General features: G+C 46.2%; 6 protein-coding genes across 6 annotated transcripts; 3 read left to right on the top strand and 3 right to left on the bottom strand.

Annotated features, from left to right (window-relative positions):
• Positions 1–466: 466 nt before the first annotated feature.
• On the bottom strand, positions 467–1,332 carry V1513DRAFT_431098 (uncharacterized protein; the record flags this gene model as incomplete). Its single annotated transcript, XM_066896373.1, has 2 exons — positions 467–870; positions 927–1,332. The coding sequence occupies 2 exons, from the start codon at positions 1,330–1,332 to the stop codon at positions 467–469; spliced, it is 810 nt and encodes a 269-aa protein (XP_066753994.1).
• Positions 1,333–4,293: 2,961 nt separating this feature from the next.
• V1513DRAFT_443144 (uncharacterized protein) lies at positions 4,294–5,362 on the top strand. Its single transcript, XM_066897764.1, has one exon. It carries the CDS (start codon positions 4,448–4,450, stop codon positions 4,931–4,933), a length of 486 nt encoding a protein of 161 aa, XP_066753993.1. The 5' UTR covers positions 4,294–4,447; the 3' UTR covers positions 4,934–5,362.
• A 917-nt stretch (positions 5,363–6,279) lies between these two features.
• V1513DRAFT_443142 (major facilitator superfamily domain-containing protein) lies at positions 6,280–8,555 on the bottom strand. Its single transcript, XM_066897763.1, has 3 exons — positions 8,007–8,555; positions 7,879–7,953; positions 6,280–7,819 (listed from the first exon to the last, which is right to left on the bottom strand). The coding sequence occupies exons 1-3, from the start codon at positions 8,167–8,169 to the stop codon at positions 6,561–6,563; spliced, it is 1,497 nt and encodes a 498-aa protein (XP_066753992.1). The 5' UTR covers positions 8,170–8,555; the 3' UTR covers positions 6,280–6,560.
• Positions 8,556–11,397: 2,842 nt separating this feature from the next.
• Positions 11,398–12,126, top strand: V1513DRAFT_39777 (uncharacterized protein). Its single transcript, XM_066895419.1, has one exon. It carries the CDS (start codon positions 11,517–11,519, stop codon positions 11,931–11,933), a length of 417 nt encoding a protein of 138 aa, XP_066753991.1. The 5' UTR covers positions 11,398–11,516; the 3' UTR covers positions 11,934–12,126.
• A 418-nt stretch (positions 12,127–12,544) lies between these two features.
• V1513DRAFT_484425 (Dak1 domain-containing protein) lies at positions 12,545–14,831 on the top strand. The gene is made up of 3 exons (XM_066900444.1): positions 12,545–13,266; positions 13,316–13,711; positions 13,762–14,831. The coding sequence occupies exons 1-3, from the start codon at positions 12,783–12,785 to the stop codon at positions 14,658–14,660; spliced, it is 1,779 nt and encodes a 592-aa protein (XP_066753990.1). The 5' UTR covers positions 12,545–12,782; the 3' UTR covers positions 14,661–14,831.
• V1513DRAFT_443134 (uncharacterized protein) lies at positions 14,783–15,527 on the bottom strand. The gene has a single exon (XM_066897762.1). The coding sequence runs from the start codon at positions 15,418–15,420 to the stop codon at positions 14,926–14,928; it is 495 nt and encodes a 164-aa protein (XP_066753989.1). The 5' UTR covers positions 15,421–15,527; the 3' UTR covers positions 14,783–14,925.
• Positions 15,528–16,571: the final 1,044 nt, after the last annotated feature.

Raw genomic sequence — 16,571 nt, 5'->3', positions numbered from 1 at the left:
TATTTATCATTTTTGAGTCCTTTAGGCGCTTCAACGCACTCATGAGGAAATGGATGAGGTATTCGAGCACGCAGAACCGGTGTGGTGGTCGTTCACCGGTGTACATTACAGCAGCCGCCTCTATGGGCTCGCGTGCGAATTCAAACTAGGCACAATTCATATTCATCGGCCAGTCTATAGATTTTTAAAGTAACAATCATTCGGCTGCCGCCGTCGGATATGCTAAATACTCTTTGTCATTGTCTGCGCTGAATGTTCTCGGAGCTCTTAACTAGTAATTGGTTATGCATTTAAATGTTTGGAAAACGCCCAATGAAGTACTTGTGCTACGATGATTGTACTAGAGCAAGATGCCAGGAAACAATATCCGGTTCCTTTGTGCGATGATGCGGGAAAGAAAGGTGTCGACGTTGTCGACGTTTGGTGGACTCAATGGAAGCTGGTCCGATAACTAGATGCATAGTTTCTAGCCGTGGTAAATAGGTGCTCCTGGTGTCCAATCTGCCTGTCGATTACAAAATAATGTGTCAGCTTCCGAGGAATTGGAGGATTCAGATCCACTGTCCTGGTCAATAGATGCATAAAGGCTGAAGCCTTGCTGCTCCAGGCATTCCAAAAGCGTCAAGAGCATCAACCGTGTCTGGACAGTTTCGGTACCATCTGCTTGCCATGGGTAGCCTCGGAATTTTATCTCGAATACGGATCCCTTGAATTGATAATCTTGAACCTTTTCACCGTACGCCTGGACCAGTAAGGGACCTAGTTCCTGAGGCACGTCAATCAGCTGTAGCCGATCACTTCGGTTAAATGAAATGCTCATCCAGATGCACGATGGCGGTGGAGGCTGTTGATACCGAAATAGTAAAGTATCTTGCTCCAGTTAGTCATCCTGGGTTCTCTTCGATGGTAATGATAGGGATTAATACCTTTGTCATACTCCTTCTTACTTATGTCCACCGATGCTTGCAGTATCCAGCCCATGTCGAAAAGACCATGAAGGATTTGACAAATCAGCCGGCGTGCTTCTGTTCTCTCAGCACCCCAGGAGGACAAGCTCCAAGGACGTCCGTAGAGCTTAACCTCTTTTGCTGCATCATAGTCGCGAGTATCCTGGATACCTCGCGGCCAGGAAAGTCGAATGATATTCAGTATCTGGGTAACGTCCCTGTCAGGAAATCTCAACAGGCGGATACGGTCAGTCATATGCATTGATAGGGAGGCGAATTTTGTACGAAATGGTGTGGCTGAAGCTGATTGTTCTGGCGCTCTTGCAGTGTAATTTGGCAACTTGAGTGATAGGTCATCCCCGGGGAGCCCATGCTTCTCATTCATCTTGTTCAGTGCAGTGCAAGGCTAAAGATAGAATGTTTTGAAGCTGCCTCTCCTGATTTCAGAGGACGGAAGCAAGGCAATTTCCTGGGACTATATATACGGTTGGATGGTTGCGCGGTGGTGGACTTGGGAAAACGCTGAGCAACCAACCGCTGACGTATTTAGCGAGTAGGAAAATAAGGTTTGCCGTACGTCTATGGAAGGAAGCAAACTTGTCAGCGAACGCAGTCATCGATGCAGAATACTCGCGAGTTGCGATAAATGAACGGTGCAAACAACATAATTTCAAGCAAAGCTTTACTTAACTTTTTTATGAATGACGTATATATGTGAGTAATGTGACTATGTGTGAGGTTGGATTGTCGCGTTAGGGCGCAATCAAACTTTATACGGGTGGACGTATGTTGTCGGTTAGCCTCTATTGAGCTGCCAATCCACTCAGTACCCGAGCTTATGCTGTCAGAGCATGGATATCAGGATATGTAAAGCAACTGTTTGCTTTCTAGGATGGAGTACATGAATACTTAGGGGTGAATACGAATTGCGAGCAACCGTTATTTGTATTCATAAAGTCCCGTTCGATTAACGTGCTCCACCACCGAATGAGCCACACGCACCAATGAGACAACTGATCACTATCTGACTACAATCCTCGCAAAACAAAACAGCCATAACACTATCAAATTAATTCAACTTCTCAGAATCCTTTCTTCACTGCTCTCTTACCACTATTTAGCATGATACGCGTTTATCTGGGCACATTTCATGTCCTCAATTTGCCGCTGTGAGAGGCTAGGCCTTGGCGGAGTCTCGGGACTTGCTCTCGTACAAGTCCCTCGATAAGTGAACCCTGTAGTGTCGCTGGGAGGCTATGCCAGAGTGCGGCTCGGCTGTGCCGTCACATCCGTCACATCCCCTGATTGGCCAAGACCAAGGCCGTGACGTCCCCTGTCCCCTGAGTCCGTAGCTCCCGTTCTTTTCCGTCTCCTTTCTTCTCCTTTTTCTTCCTTCCTTTTTTTTTAACGAATCCTTCTTGTATTTATTGGACACCTAGTTAGCGAAATAGCATTAGGTTACCCGTCACAGCCGCCTGTGCGCAAAATAACCCACATCAAGAGGTTGGAAAATATGGGACAAATGCGGTGACATACAAAGTGCGATAATCTTGTACCCCTTACAATAGTGCTCGAAACCTGTTGAGTGTGGCTCTCGTGGCCATGGGGACTAGGAGGCGATATATACCTTTAGATCTTTCTTTGGTATGTTTATCAAAGTGCCGAATCCAATCTAGACTTCGGTCGTTTGCAGTCCAGCCGTTTGGACTTACAGCAATAACCAAGTCCATTGGGATCCGTAGATCTTCGTACTAAGCTGAGAGATGATATTGACTGGCAACTTTATGGCGGGACTGCCCAGCCTTGGGATTAACTAGTTGAATAACAATAACCCATTCTCGTCCTCCAGGCTGGGCCATCTTGCCCACGTGGTTTGAGTTTGTAGCCACCGTTCCAGTCCAGATAAAGCCCATCACAAAGCCAGTTTTGTCGAAGTTGTAGATATCTGCCTCTTGAATCCCGTATTTCGCAACCGTGCTCTGTACGAGCGCAAACCGGCCACGAATTACGTCAGAATCTTCGCATTAAACTCCCTGGTAGTCGTACCCGCGTAAGAAACGTGCTATAAGCTCTGGATGCCGCGTAATGAAGTTTGTACCAACACGCGTCGCGCCAAGGAGGCGATTGGTCAAATCTTCCACACCAGAGATCCAGGGAGGAAACGACCGTGAATCTAAGGTCGAGAATATACTGAACAATAATATATTCTTCCAGATCCGTGAGTTTTCGCGAATTGGCCACAGTGTCGCGTCGCGACCGCTTACCGCGTTGTCGGCGAGCGAGGGTTGCACGACTAACTGAGCACATCCGAGCAGCCTGTGCGGATGCTTAAACGACTCTGTTCCATAGCCCGAAGGGTTAGAATTATTTGACTTACGTCGATTTTGCTTGCCATGTGTGGTTGTGAATAAAAATATGGTTGAAAGTAGAAATTGCCACGGTGTGGAAAAGTGTCTCATTCGGTGGTGTGGCTCATTCCGGTGGTGGGTACGTTAATATGATTGAGTAACTGTGATTATGTAATACTAGACATCTGCTTAATATTATTAAAAGAATATTCTGCGCACACGATCTGCTCATTAGCTCATAATCAGACACCGGCATTAATAACTTATTCACAATCCCAAAGATGTCTTGAAGTTTACCTTAGTTAATGGTCGAAGAGAGTCTGCGCCGCATGCGGCATTGCGGTGTCATTTTCATTGGCCCCAGGGACAGTTAAACTTTAAAATTGAAGGTCACTACGCCGAAAATTGCTTGACCACCAATTATTGAACAAGGCTTTCGATATTACCATATTTCCACATGTTATTTCTCATTAAATACCTGGCGATGTTTCTTAGCCACTTTGTTGCCTTATTGCGAACCAGTGAATGTACATTTTACGGGACAATTCATTCGGTCAATGATGTATCCTGTTATCACTTCGACGATCCGAAATGGGAAATCACCCATTCTATCCCTGCTGGCATCAAAGAGAACACTAAATTCTCATTGACTGGCGTGAATGAGCCAATGGATGTAGCATATGCAACGTTGTATGCCTATTGATCGAATCAGGACCTACGTTTGAAGCCTGGCAGACTTCCCGGCCATTTCAATACTTTGTCTTGGACAGCTAAGTATCAATCTTCCAATGAATCTCCCTGTCAAGACAATGTATTTTCCAAGGGGGACTTTGACAAGTGATGATGGTAGCCGGAAGAATAATTCTAGACATTTGGTATGATGTGATGTTCCTCAAGCTATCTTTCCCATGACCATTAAACCCTAAACCGTAATGTAGTGTCACAAGCAATGAGTTACCTGGTCTAGCAATATTTGAACGCGTATGTGCGCAAACTCCCGGTGGTAACTACTAAAATGTGTGGAGGAATATTTAGTACGCCCAATCCGCCAATCCGCCTTGAGGCACATTATTCCCAACAATTTTTACACGCTCAGGCCACGACGCAAACCCTGAACACTTGTTGCGATCATCAACCGTGTCGCTCAAAAAAATGCCCGATTCTCCCCCGGCAAGCGGTTCATCCGCGCCTTTGCCTGAACGGCCATGTGCCGAGCCAGCAACTTTCGTTGATTTTCTGAATGTATTGCTCTGGATGCTCTTCACAAACCTCGTGTTCTCTCTTGGACCTTCAGTTGTGCGAGCAAGTGACATCAGCGAGGAACTAGTTCCATTACTAGTAGTATTCGGGGTGATGGCATTTGTATTGAGCAAGTTTTTTGAAGTGCTTGCTGTAGGTGGTTTGCTTTCATGTTCACCTTCATTGTCCGGCCGAACTGTGATTACCACATTCTTGCTAGCTGCTCACTTCGGACTCTTAGCACCAATGTGTATGTCGAATATCACTCTCTACGAACGCTTCACGTTTATGCTATGGTCTGCAACGCTCGGTGTGTTTTTTGGCATTTTCTTGGCCTTTCGTTTCGGTCGATCTGAATCCAGCTTCAAAAAGGGTGACAGAGATCTAAAAGAAGACTGACTGTATTAAATTGTTTGATGTGGTTTCTTAGGGATCACGTTTGAACCGCACAACAATCTACGGTGATAAGAGAGTTATCTGTCTAGCCAGATAGCATCACTCTCACAGTCGCGGGTCGGGGCCAAACGGGGAATACTAGGAGGGAGAATACACGAAAAGAAGGAAATGGAATGTAGTCGAACTGGAATTCGTTGTATGTATAGAGAATACGTTTGCCACTATCAACCTTGATGCAATGTTTGGCTAAGTCAAGATATGAGATTGTGAATTAAATGTACAAATACCAAGATAAGATTTAGCCAGGCTATGATCATGACCTTCGGTCTAAGCCTGCTTGCTGGTTGCTGTAATTGGTATCTGGTGAAGAATGTACTATGGCTTTATTGTGCTAAAATAATATAACCATCTGATAACTTGAGGTTCTTAAAACCTGATGGTATTTTCAGCGATCAGTTCTAATCCGTCAGCGAGGAATAGATATACGGAACGATTCAGGTAAGGGCTGTGGCGGATGCTGATATCCGCAAGTTTTCCATGTCCGCATCCGCCATTTTCTTGGTACATTAGCATGACATGACGTAACGTATGGGGATCCCGGTCACAAAATAACCCACTCTGCTTTGCGAACTTATAACATGGCTATAATCAACCTTCTAAAAACGATCAATATGAAGAAATATCCAAAAGAGAAAAGAATGAATCGCCATCCATTAGAAATGCTGCCCAACACTTTGAAGTGCCTTAGTCAACTCCCAGTACTAAAATTGGTCTACCAATCCGTAAATCGATATCCTACGAGCTTACTCAGCCAACTGGAATCTGCACGACATGAAGAAGCAACCTCCGACAAGATTACTGCCTGGTTTGACGCTTTTAAACTAGTGATTTCAAGGTCAAAAGTACAAACTCTGCGATATATACTTACATTATAAATTTATAATTTATTCAATTTTATTTAGCTTTTATGGGGATAATAAAAAAACCCACTTGATTTGGTACAAGTTGTCATCCATGGCACACTTGGGCAAACTCACGCAACTCGCAGTGGGGCTTCTTTGACGCGTAGTTGGTGAGTTAGTAGTTATGCTCAGAGTGGGCTGATGGAGGAGCGATAGTAGATTACCCTAACCTAGCCCATAGTAACATCGGCGAGACACCTAGACTCAGGACTCAGGGGCTTATCAAACGTCAACGGTCTTACGGTTCTTCACACGCGACTCTTTGCTGAAGAAACCAAGTCACCATGAGCGTGGAAGCATGTACTCAAGATTATAAGATGCAACGATGAAAACTAACTTTTACAATACCTTAAACCGACGATCACTTAATGACAAAATATTGCGGATCTGGACGTTAATAAAACATCTTTTGAAATTGCCTCTGGTTTGATCATGAGTTTTAAATATATCACCAGTTCCGAGGACAATTTACAATTACGGGCATGGCAACTCTTGGAATGCTACACACAAATACAAGAAGTGAGCACTATCGCTTCCAAAAGATCTATTCCAGTCATATACACTATTATTCTGTACAGCCCAGTCCAGCAAAAACACCAGAAAAAATCAAACTGTCATATACCGACACCTCGCTAATTAACCACATTTATCCGATAAAAACAAAAAGATCATGATAAAGCATTGACCTTAATGTCAAGATACTTCTTCTCCTCATTACTAGAGATTGACTCGTCACCAGCCGCAATTTCTTTCGACATCTCCTCCAGACCGGCGGCAGAAGCAATGACCAGGTCTGTTTCGGCTTGGTGAATGCCAAGACGCTTGTCTCTGCGCTCCAAGTAGAGAGGAACTGGGATCATGATGAGCTCGAGAACCGATATGGCGACTGACCAAATATAGCCGGCAAAGAAACGAGGCTGGTCCTTAGTCTGGAATACGCTAAGCGGAACCACAAGGGCAAGAATACAGTAGCCCATGTTAACAAACGCAAGGGCGATCGAACGAACTTCCAAATCGTGTGCGAGAGATTCGGCAATCCAAGCAATGACAAGGTTAATGGGACCGTTGCAGAAACCGAGGGCGATGAACGCGAAGAACTTGGCACCGGTGGGGACATTCCAAATGAGTAGCAAGATGTTACAAACCAAAACAACAACACCAGCCATAAGGAGGGAATCCCAGCGGTTGCCACGCCAGTCAGAGTAAAAGGCGAAGAACATGGCCGAGACAATGGAAATGGCATAAGAGATAGTGGACAAATTGTTGGTCAAGTTGATGCTATAATTGTCGCCAAGCCACAAGAGATATGGAGTCGTTGAAGGATAAGGGGTCTGCCAGTAGAGATTGGCAAGGATGAGGAAGACCCAAGTGGGCCAAGCCTTGAAAACACGCTTCAAGATACCCCAGCTAAGACCCTGCGAAGGGGCAAAACCTTCGTCCAATAGACGCTTGACAGCGAGCTCCTTCTCGGCCTCAGTCAGCCAGCGAGAGTTGCACTTGCCGGGAACGTTAGGGAAGAACATAACACCAATGAAAGAGATTGGGACGGTAATAATTGTACAAATGATAAACAGCCAGCGCCAACCCTGAAGACCTCCAACACCGTCCAGAGTAAGACAAGCGTTTTGGAGGTAACCCGTGAACATGGCGCCAAGTGGGTAAGTGTTGTAAAAGATGGCATTACGCTTTCCGAGTTCCTGCTTGCGATACCAACTGTTGATGATATGCACGTTGCCAATCCAGCAAGGCGTCGATGTGACGCCGACAAAAAAGCGGATGACCATGAGCTGATTGTAATTTTTAACGAAGGCGGTTCCGAGAGTGAACATACCCCACATAATCTCGAAGGCAGGAATATAGTACTCGGCGGGAACAATCGTGAGAATCGCGTTGGAAGGAACCTGAAACGCGATGGTGCCGACCCAGTCTGCAACCACGTTAGCGTTGCCGCAAAAAACCACCAGCGCCTATCACAAGCATACATACAGATAGCATTGAGGTAACTCAATCTGTTACCATAGAGGTTGAGATCATCCTGCATGCCAGACACATAGGCGTTATCTACTTGATGTTAGAACGCAACTCAGCTATCAAGCAAAAAAAAAGCTGCATACAGATAGCATTGACATCCAAGTTACAGGCCCATGTGGAAAAACAGGCAAACACCAAGATAAGCAAATCTATCTTGTGTACAAGTACACGCTCCTCACGGGAATAGTGCTTGGGGAACCAGCCGATCCATTCCGCAAATGGATTCATATAGTAGTCGAAACCCATCTTGATAGCGATCCTATTTACAGCGTGCCTGCGTGGAAGCAATAAAGCTAGAAGGGGACAGGAAAGTGACGGATGGTGAGAAGGAAACTGGAATCAATTGGGCGGGGCTTGGCTGGCTTATATAGCACATGGAGGTGAGTCAGTCGATACGACTCGTCGGAGACCGATACGGAATCTGAAGAGCCGTGTAGTAGGAGACGAGTCACCCAGGCTTGCGCCGCCTGATGTAGCGAGGCCGCCGAAGTCGGCGTGCTTATCGTTGAAAGATGCCGATCGATGGCAGTAAAGATGTGCAGCATGGGTACGATTTTTGCCGGTCACAGCCTAGTGGTGCAACTAACTAGTGGTGCACCGAGCGTGAAAGGGGCGGCGAACTGCGACTCGGCGGCCGCGCAGAGATACCAAGGGGACCCTGCGATAAGAGAAAGGGAAAGTCTGTCAGTGGGGGCTGCAACCCTAACCATCAACAGATACAGCCGCTCGCCGATTGGCCAGTTCTCGAGAAACGAAGATAGCACCAGCCAACTCTTTGAATTTGCCGGGCTATACTCCACAGTGTCATTGCCACTCAGGGCAACGCACAGGCGGATGGCACGGATAAGGCAGATGTTTCGATTCTGACGGGAAGATATTCCTGGCAGATCTATTAACCTTAATGTGATAGCCATCGCAAAATTACCAATAATTACCGTGCTTCATTAGTGGGGGGTTCACTCTCTGAATTCTTTCAATTGCATAGTGTGCACTCTTACTCGTTGTGTTTTTACCATAGTATTTTTATGATATCTGCTACTGCCAGAGCAACAGCGAACGAAGCCGAGCAGGTAAGTTATCGCCGCTGCCCTTAGAGTTTTCTGGACGGTGCATTGGTCTGGCAACTGTACCTTTTAGTCACCGATTCAAATTTTAATGATAGCTCTGTCGGCCATCAGTCCTGTAATAAAGTTCTGCTTTTGAATTCCTCAGTATGGCATAGCTCCCACGCCACACATTGCTGCAAGAGTACAATATATGTCAAGTCACTCATATAGCACCATTCATGTGCCTGATTGTGGCCGCCTGACTCAAGTGAATTCCACTACTGTAAACTGCCATTCACTGATTATAGTACAGTAATATTACCAGTGGCACACTGAGGTTGCTACTTTGCAATGGTCGCTGTTTGCTTGTACATGCTTTTCTTATGCTTTGCATTATTTATCTATGAGGCATATTCTCAAATCACGCATATCTGACCCCGCTTGGGCCCATGGCACCGAAAATAACTAAGTCTCTTGTACCCATCGCAAGGTTCGGCGCGATTGCCATCTGAAACGTTTATTTAACTTTCATATAAGTGTTCCCGATAAATTATCATCAATCTCTTATCGTCAGTGAAGCCGCAACATGGCCGCCTGACTCTGCCGCATCGGTATTCTTTAGGCTGCATGCGCCACCATCACGCCCTCAGGACACTGGCTAATTAATTTTCCTTGCAATAATAATTACCGGCCGTCGTCTGCAGATGCCAGACGTGGCTTGATCGCCGACCTGTGAACGGTATGTCTACACGGCTGCGGAGGACGAGCATGATTTCTGTAGTCGCCCGCATCGACAGATCTAGCAACCTGGGCTTGTCGGCGAGAAATGGATTGTATCCACTCCAACCATGACTTGTGTTGACGAGAGTTACAAGAGGGCTTGTCATGTAATTACAAAAATACGCTAAAATATATTCTTACATGAATTTGAAATCGTCACAGCTCAGGTCGCGGAACTGAGCATACAGGTCATGATTAACACAGTCCTAACCTCGCAATTTCAGATGTACATACTTGACACATGACATGCACATGTACACTGCCTTAGTGCTTTGTCTTGAGCCATATCTGCATTTTCGGCAGCTACTTGCCACTCTCTAAAGAGTCGACTTCTCTTCTTGGCATCTCGCTCGGCGATTCTTCCTGAATACTTTCAAGCAACGACAGCTCGGCATAAAATTAACAATATCATGCCGGCGAATTCGCGCGGCTCGACGTGATGTCGTCTTGCGAACAGTCGATGTTGTGGAAATTGAACTAGTGCCTGTGATCGAGTGATTTATCAATCTAGCCTGCCTCGGACGTGAAGAAGTTTCACGGTCCTCTGAAAATAAATCGCTACACGACCATCGCGTGATGCATTCCTTCCATAATAATAGTTGCTCCTCTGGTAGTATTCCGAGGTCGCGTGGCGTAAATGAGCATGAAACTAATAAGTTTATTTTCATCACTAGAGTCTGATGTGCACTTCGCCCGGCTCTGCATATGATCACACTGGCAACGAGCAGGAGTCATAGGAACCTGACATTTAACCCCTGCATAATAAAAGTACACCAATGGTAACTGGCAGTCGGTTTCTTGAGCGCCTACAATGGAGTATCGAAAATCGAAACTCGGCTATATTCGTTTCCTATTGCCATGTATTTAGACAATCACTAGCGAACAAAGTAGAAGTGTAAGGCAACATACATAATCTCATGTAACAAATCGAGCATGTTGCCAAATAGATTGATGTTATCAGATGCACCGCCGAGAGTGGATCGACAAAGCTTGCATTTAACACATTAGCCACAATGCATTACAGAGGCACAGCCACAAATGTTCTTATCGTGCAGACACGTTTTAGCATAGTAAAAATTAAGGAATCAATTTCACCAGCACAATGTTATATACCGTAGATAAGACCCCTTTGAACGCCTGGCTTATCAAACACCGACCCCACTTCCTCCCCAATAGTAATTATATACCGATTGCTCTTGCCGGATTCAAAAACAATTTCGTAAGTAATAGTTTCACGAGCCCTCCTTATCTACCGATTACACCTTCACCTTCACCCGGCCAATTTAAGCACGGACAGCGTTTCGTTTTCGTATTTGACAATCTCCTATCTCACAGACCACACCATGTTGGCGTTTATCACTTGAAGTATCTACGCACCGACACCTTAGAGATAGCAACCCGGTGTTTGAGTTATCAAGAGTCGCGTCTTGAACATGCAGCTTTTATTGTTGGAAAATGCCTCTAAATTAGACAGGCGTCACTACCTAACGTGCAACCGTAGGCAGATCATACACAAATTTCCGTTATGTTGCTCAGTTCAAAGAATTGCCCGATAATGGAGTTAAATGTGAGCTGACAATTGTTAGTCTCGACGTGTTGCCCCGGTTGAGTTACACGAAATATTCAGTCGTAAATCAAGCCATAACTTCTAAAATTGGTGGTGGATGTTCATGTTTCTGTAAAACAGCGTAATCTGTATACGGATTAGAGGAAGTATGTTTGCCGCCTATCTCCAGACTGCGACATACACACGTCTCCAAGGCCGTCATGGAATTGAAGAATGGCGTTAACGTTTTATTGTCTGTTTCTGCATTACACATTCCATGTGTACTAATTGGCTATGTCTTCTTCCCACACTCACCAAATAATACAAAGCCGATATTTTGGCTTTCCCTATCTTTACCTTTCCCATCCGGGACCCCGTTTATGAGAGGGTTCACGTTTTCGTTAATTACTTCAATTTTGCATGTTTTGCTTGTTATTTTGATTTTCGTTCTGGAGCGACGGGATCTGTGGTCTGGAAATGCCCTGCAGTACCAATTGAGCATGACTAATGACAAACTCACAATTTGTGCCATAATCGATATAGGCTGCAATCGCTTATCACCTTGCATGTTCCCAAACGCAGGCGCGAGAAAATCAATTCCCAAATTACCGAAATTCCTCTATCTCAATAGGGGTTGAGAGCAAACCTTCCAAATCATCTCTCGGCCACCATCTTCTCCGCCGTGCATTCGCCCGGATTGGCATGGGTGACAATACCTCTGTCGTTAGAGCACTCACCAGATCCTTTTCTTCGTTCTGATAGTATGACATGTCGAGTCGAACGCAACATCGGCTGCACATTTGATCAACTTGCGCTTGAACGAGATGGACAACGACTAGGACAGCTGCGATTCGGGCTGCTTCGGAAGCTGTTTTCCTGAAAAGATCGTGATTGCGCGAGGAAAATAGGTAGAAAATGGGCGGTGGGGAGCGTTGGTTCGGCAGTAGGCCAATAATACTCTCATCGTTGTAATATGTTAGCAATTGAACATATATAATTTGATATTAATATCTACATACACAAATCATGGTGAAGACACGCCGTATTTTGCCGATGTATCTACCGTATCGTTGTTTGCCTTACAAGTGTCGGCGAACGTGATTTCTTTGCTGTGGATGCAATTAAGCAGACCAAGATTGCCCAGATCATAACCAAGATGACCTTGCCAAAACTTGGTGGTTGAATTAATTGGTGTTGCAATAGAGTTGTGCATCTTTTGGCGCAGCCCTCGACTCGATGGTAGTTCGGAGTTGGCCCGAGACACCTGGAAGATCCGCATAAGTGGCACCCCACATTACATCATTTTGTTTCTCGGGGTTCACCACAACAAACAAGTCCGCAACAGTTTGTACTAACTTCCAGCAGGTATACTTGTTCGCATCTCTAGGTCTCCCGCCGACCAGTCTCATAACAAGCAGTAATGCTTCATATATCAGGTACTCCCCGCAGCTGCTCCATCAGCAGCTTTGACAATTGTTCCCAGCCCTATGTCGACAAAGCACTTCTTCGCAGACGCTCCCAGTCTCGTGGCTCAGCATCTCAAGGCGCTCGTAGCCGCAAATCCATCGCTCTGCCTGATGGAAGACGACAGAGTCGTATATAACCCTTGCCACAGGCCTACGAACGTGTCCATCATCTCTGGTGGTGGCAGTGGGCACGAACCAGCCTGGTCTGGTCTAGTCGGGGACAACCTTTTGGCAGCAGCAGTGAACGGCCCGATTTTTGGATCTCCAAGCACGAAGCAGATCTTGACCGCCATCGATGCTGTGCCGTCCAATAAAGGCGTCATTCTCGTCATAACGAACTACACTGGCGACAAGCTGCATTTCGGCCTTGCGTGTGAGAAAGCCAAGGCGAAATACGCGTCGAAGTGTATTCCGTTTGCAGTTTTGGCTGCGACAGACGATGTTGCTCTGGGACGCAAGAGGACTGGAATGGTCGGCAGAAGAGGTCTTGCTGGGAATGTTATTGGTGAGTTGCCATTCACGAACGCAGATTAAATCCAACTAACAGTCCACAGTCCTGAAAGTCCTAGGAGCTGCGGCAGGGTCTGGGATATCGTTTGACGAATGCGTTGCGATCGGCTCCGCAGCTAATGCAAACACGGTCACCGTCGGCACCTCACTAGATCACTGCCACGTACCTGGCCGTCAGAACCACGAGACTCTACCAGAAGACGTCTGTGTTCTCGGTATGGGCATTCACAATGAGCCTGGACTTCGAAGGCTATCTCCAATTCCGCGCATAGAAGATTTAGTAGCCGAAATGCTCAACTACCTGATTGACCCGAATGACGAAGAGCGGGCTTATGTTAAATTTGACGAGGGAGACGAGATCGTACTGTTGATCAACAATTTTGGTGGGTTGTCGTCGCTGGAGACAAGTGCTCTTACCTATCAGACGATAGTGGCTCTTGGTTGGTACACAATTCTATTTCTGTATGAGAATGTTGCTAACAAAGGGCAGAGAAGGAATGGAATATCAAGCCGGCTCGGGTGTTCTCGGGAATATTTGAATCATCGTTGGATGCACCCGGGTTCTCTGTCACTCTTTGCAATATGTCTAAGGTTGCATGTCAGCTTTCAGTTACTGTTCCGACCATCATGGATTATCTCGACGCTCCTACAACCGCTCCTCACTGGCCACGTCCGTACCGCACTGGCGCGAAGGTCGGGCGTGAGAAAATTAACGGGAGCGGCACATGGAAGGTCAATGACGCTGCTGAACGTGATTTCAAAATCGACCCAGCCAAGCTTAATAAGATGATCCGAACTGCCTGCGAGCGTGCTATTGCTGCCGAGCCTAATCTTACGAGATGGGATATGCTGATGGGTGACGGTGACTGCGGCGATGGAGTGAAGAGGGTTTCGCTTGATGTCGTCAACGGATTAGACAATAATTTGAAGGAATCGGGATCCGTTTTGAAGGCCTTAGATGTTGTAAGCAACGCGGTTGACGATATGGGTGGTACTCTTGGTGCAATCTTCGGTATTTTTATTGCCGCTCTTGTGACGGCTGTGGTCAAGCGCGCCGGCACTGTCAATAAACTAAGTGTATCTGTCTGGGGAGATTGCGTCAAGGAGGCTCTTGATTGTCTGAAGTTGCATACTGGTGCTCGAGTCGGTGATCGTACGGTTATGGACGTATTGATTCCATTTTGCGAGACTCTGTACTGTGAGAAGAGTCTGGAACGCGCGGTCGGAGCCGCTCACAAAGGTGCTATTAGCACGAGGGGCCTGATCCCACGGTTTGGTCGTGCGACGTACGTTGCTACATCTTCCGGCCAGTCGGCGGATATTCCCCCAGATCCTGGCGCGTGGGCTGTGTTTGAAATGATCAAGGGACTGTTGGAGGGAGCAGAGTAGTGTAGATCATATCGCTACATTGTCGATGGGAATAAACTAGTAATCGGAGCTGTATTCATGGGAATTTTACGGCTTGTCCAGCACAATTCCGATATATCGAAATAATCATGATGACCATTTAGTCTGATGAGAACGACATTTAAGCATTAGTGAACGAAATATGAATTAGACTATTAACATTACATGTTTTTATTTTTGTCCGCAAAACGAAATGAACCCATATTCACATGAGGTATGACACATACCACAATTTAACTCCCACCGCTTAAACAGTTATAGCATGGCTTTTCTCATAATCCTCAATGACCTTCACCTTAGCAGCACTCGCGCTGGTGGTGTCGAACTTGTAAGTCAACCACTCCTTCGCCAAGCGTCTCATGACCTCGAGGCCAATGACTCTCTGTCCCATGCATAGAATCTGGCAGTTATTGCTTAAAATGCTTCGCTCAACGGAAAAACTGTCATGCGCAGTGACGGCGCGGATGCCGGCAACTTTGTTCGCAGAAATGGCAACGCCGAGGCCAGTGCCGCAGATGAGGATGCCCCGGTCAGCATGGCCAGTTGCAATGAGCTCTGCGGCCTCTATCGCGACGGAGCCGTAGGACTTGTCAGCATTTGAGACTTCAATGACATTAGAAACGAGCGGGCTCTTGAGTAAGTCGGATTTGAGGGCCTCGCGATAATTGTCGCCGGCGTCGTCAGAGCCTATGACGACGCGGTAGCCAGTCGACTTTCTGTTTTCAGTAGCAGAAGGAGACATTTTGTATGAGTTTATTGTCAGATTAAAAAACAGAGAACATTAATATCCAGGGATGAGTGTGTAATAAATAAACAGCAGTCATATCGGCGAGAAGGCCGATGCCGTGCCTAGGACGGAGGTGGTCCGAATCAACGTGTTCGCCCAGTTTGGTCGCCCGTTGCTTGTCCGTTGCCCGGACGCGGTTGACAGAAGAGGTAAACCCGAGGAGTCTTGAATTAAGTAATTGAATGGAGAACCTTGTAAGCATCGCGTCTACAGATCCACATCTAGAATCGAGAGACATGCGGAGGCAGGGAAGTTCGTCATAGATTCGCATTTGTGAATTTTTCAATAAGCTCGAGGCAGTTAATATTCTCCCCCAGAGGTTTGGCGCCCGAATATGGTAGAATAATTACAAGGGCTACATGTTAATGGGCCGTTGAGCGCAGTATTGAATAAAACGACAGTCTCTTGAATAATCAAGCTGCAATGGATTTCACAAATGTATTCGTCGACGTTGTTAATACTGTCCTGTTTCATCACATTGCCTACATCTGATGCATGCTTTGCACCTAGAACGGTTACAAAGATGTTGTTTGTTCATCGTTGGATACCATCCATAATAGGTTATTCTAAAAATCAAGAAAGTTCACGAATGCTTCAGAGTAGGTCCTGACATGTCTGGAACCTGGTCCCTGAGGGTATCGTACCGCTGTCGGTTACTGACGGCCTGTAGCCGCATCGGCGACCACCGAACGGTCGGAGGCCACCGCCGGATACCGTATCGGACCTCGCTACTTTCCTTCGGCTCGGATGCTTGAGTACGTTCTTTGGTACTTTGTAATGCAATCATTTTATTTGGTATTGTTTATTGATTATAAAAGTTTTCATTGGTTGTAAGCTCGGACGAAGGCGCAGGAATTGCAGCAGAACATGTTGGTCCGACTCGCCCGTCGAGTCCTCATAGTTAATATTTTAAAATATATTAATTAAAGCTCAACAGCCTTAGTGTCAATATAGTACTCACCGAATTATCAGTAGAATCCTCACACGATGTGACAACATTGCCTTTCTGCGCCGCGTAATGCATCTCGGCGACGACCGACATCGGTGGATCTCCTAGCGACAGAGATTTCAAAGCCTTTCGATCGTCCCAAAGTGATCGCAGTCTC

This window comes from Lipomyces chichibuensis (assembly GCF_038497645.1).
Source record: "Lipomyces chichibuensis strain CBS 12929 unplaced genomic scaffold V1513scaffold_12, whole genome shotgun sequence".
Classification (NCBI taxonomy): domain Eukaryota; kingdom Fungi; phylum Ascomycota; class Lipomycetes; order Lipomycetales; family Lipomycetaceae; genus Lipomyces; species Lipomyces chichibuensis.
This window is presented reverse-complemented; position numbering and strand designations above follow the sequence as displayed.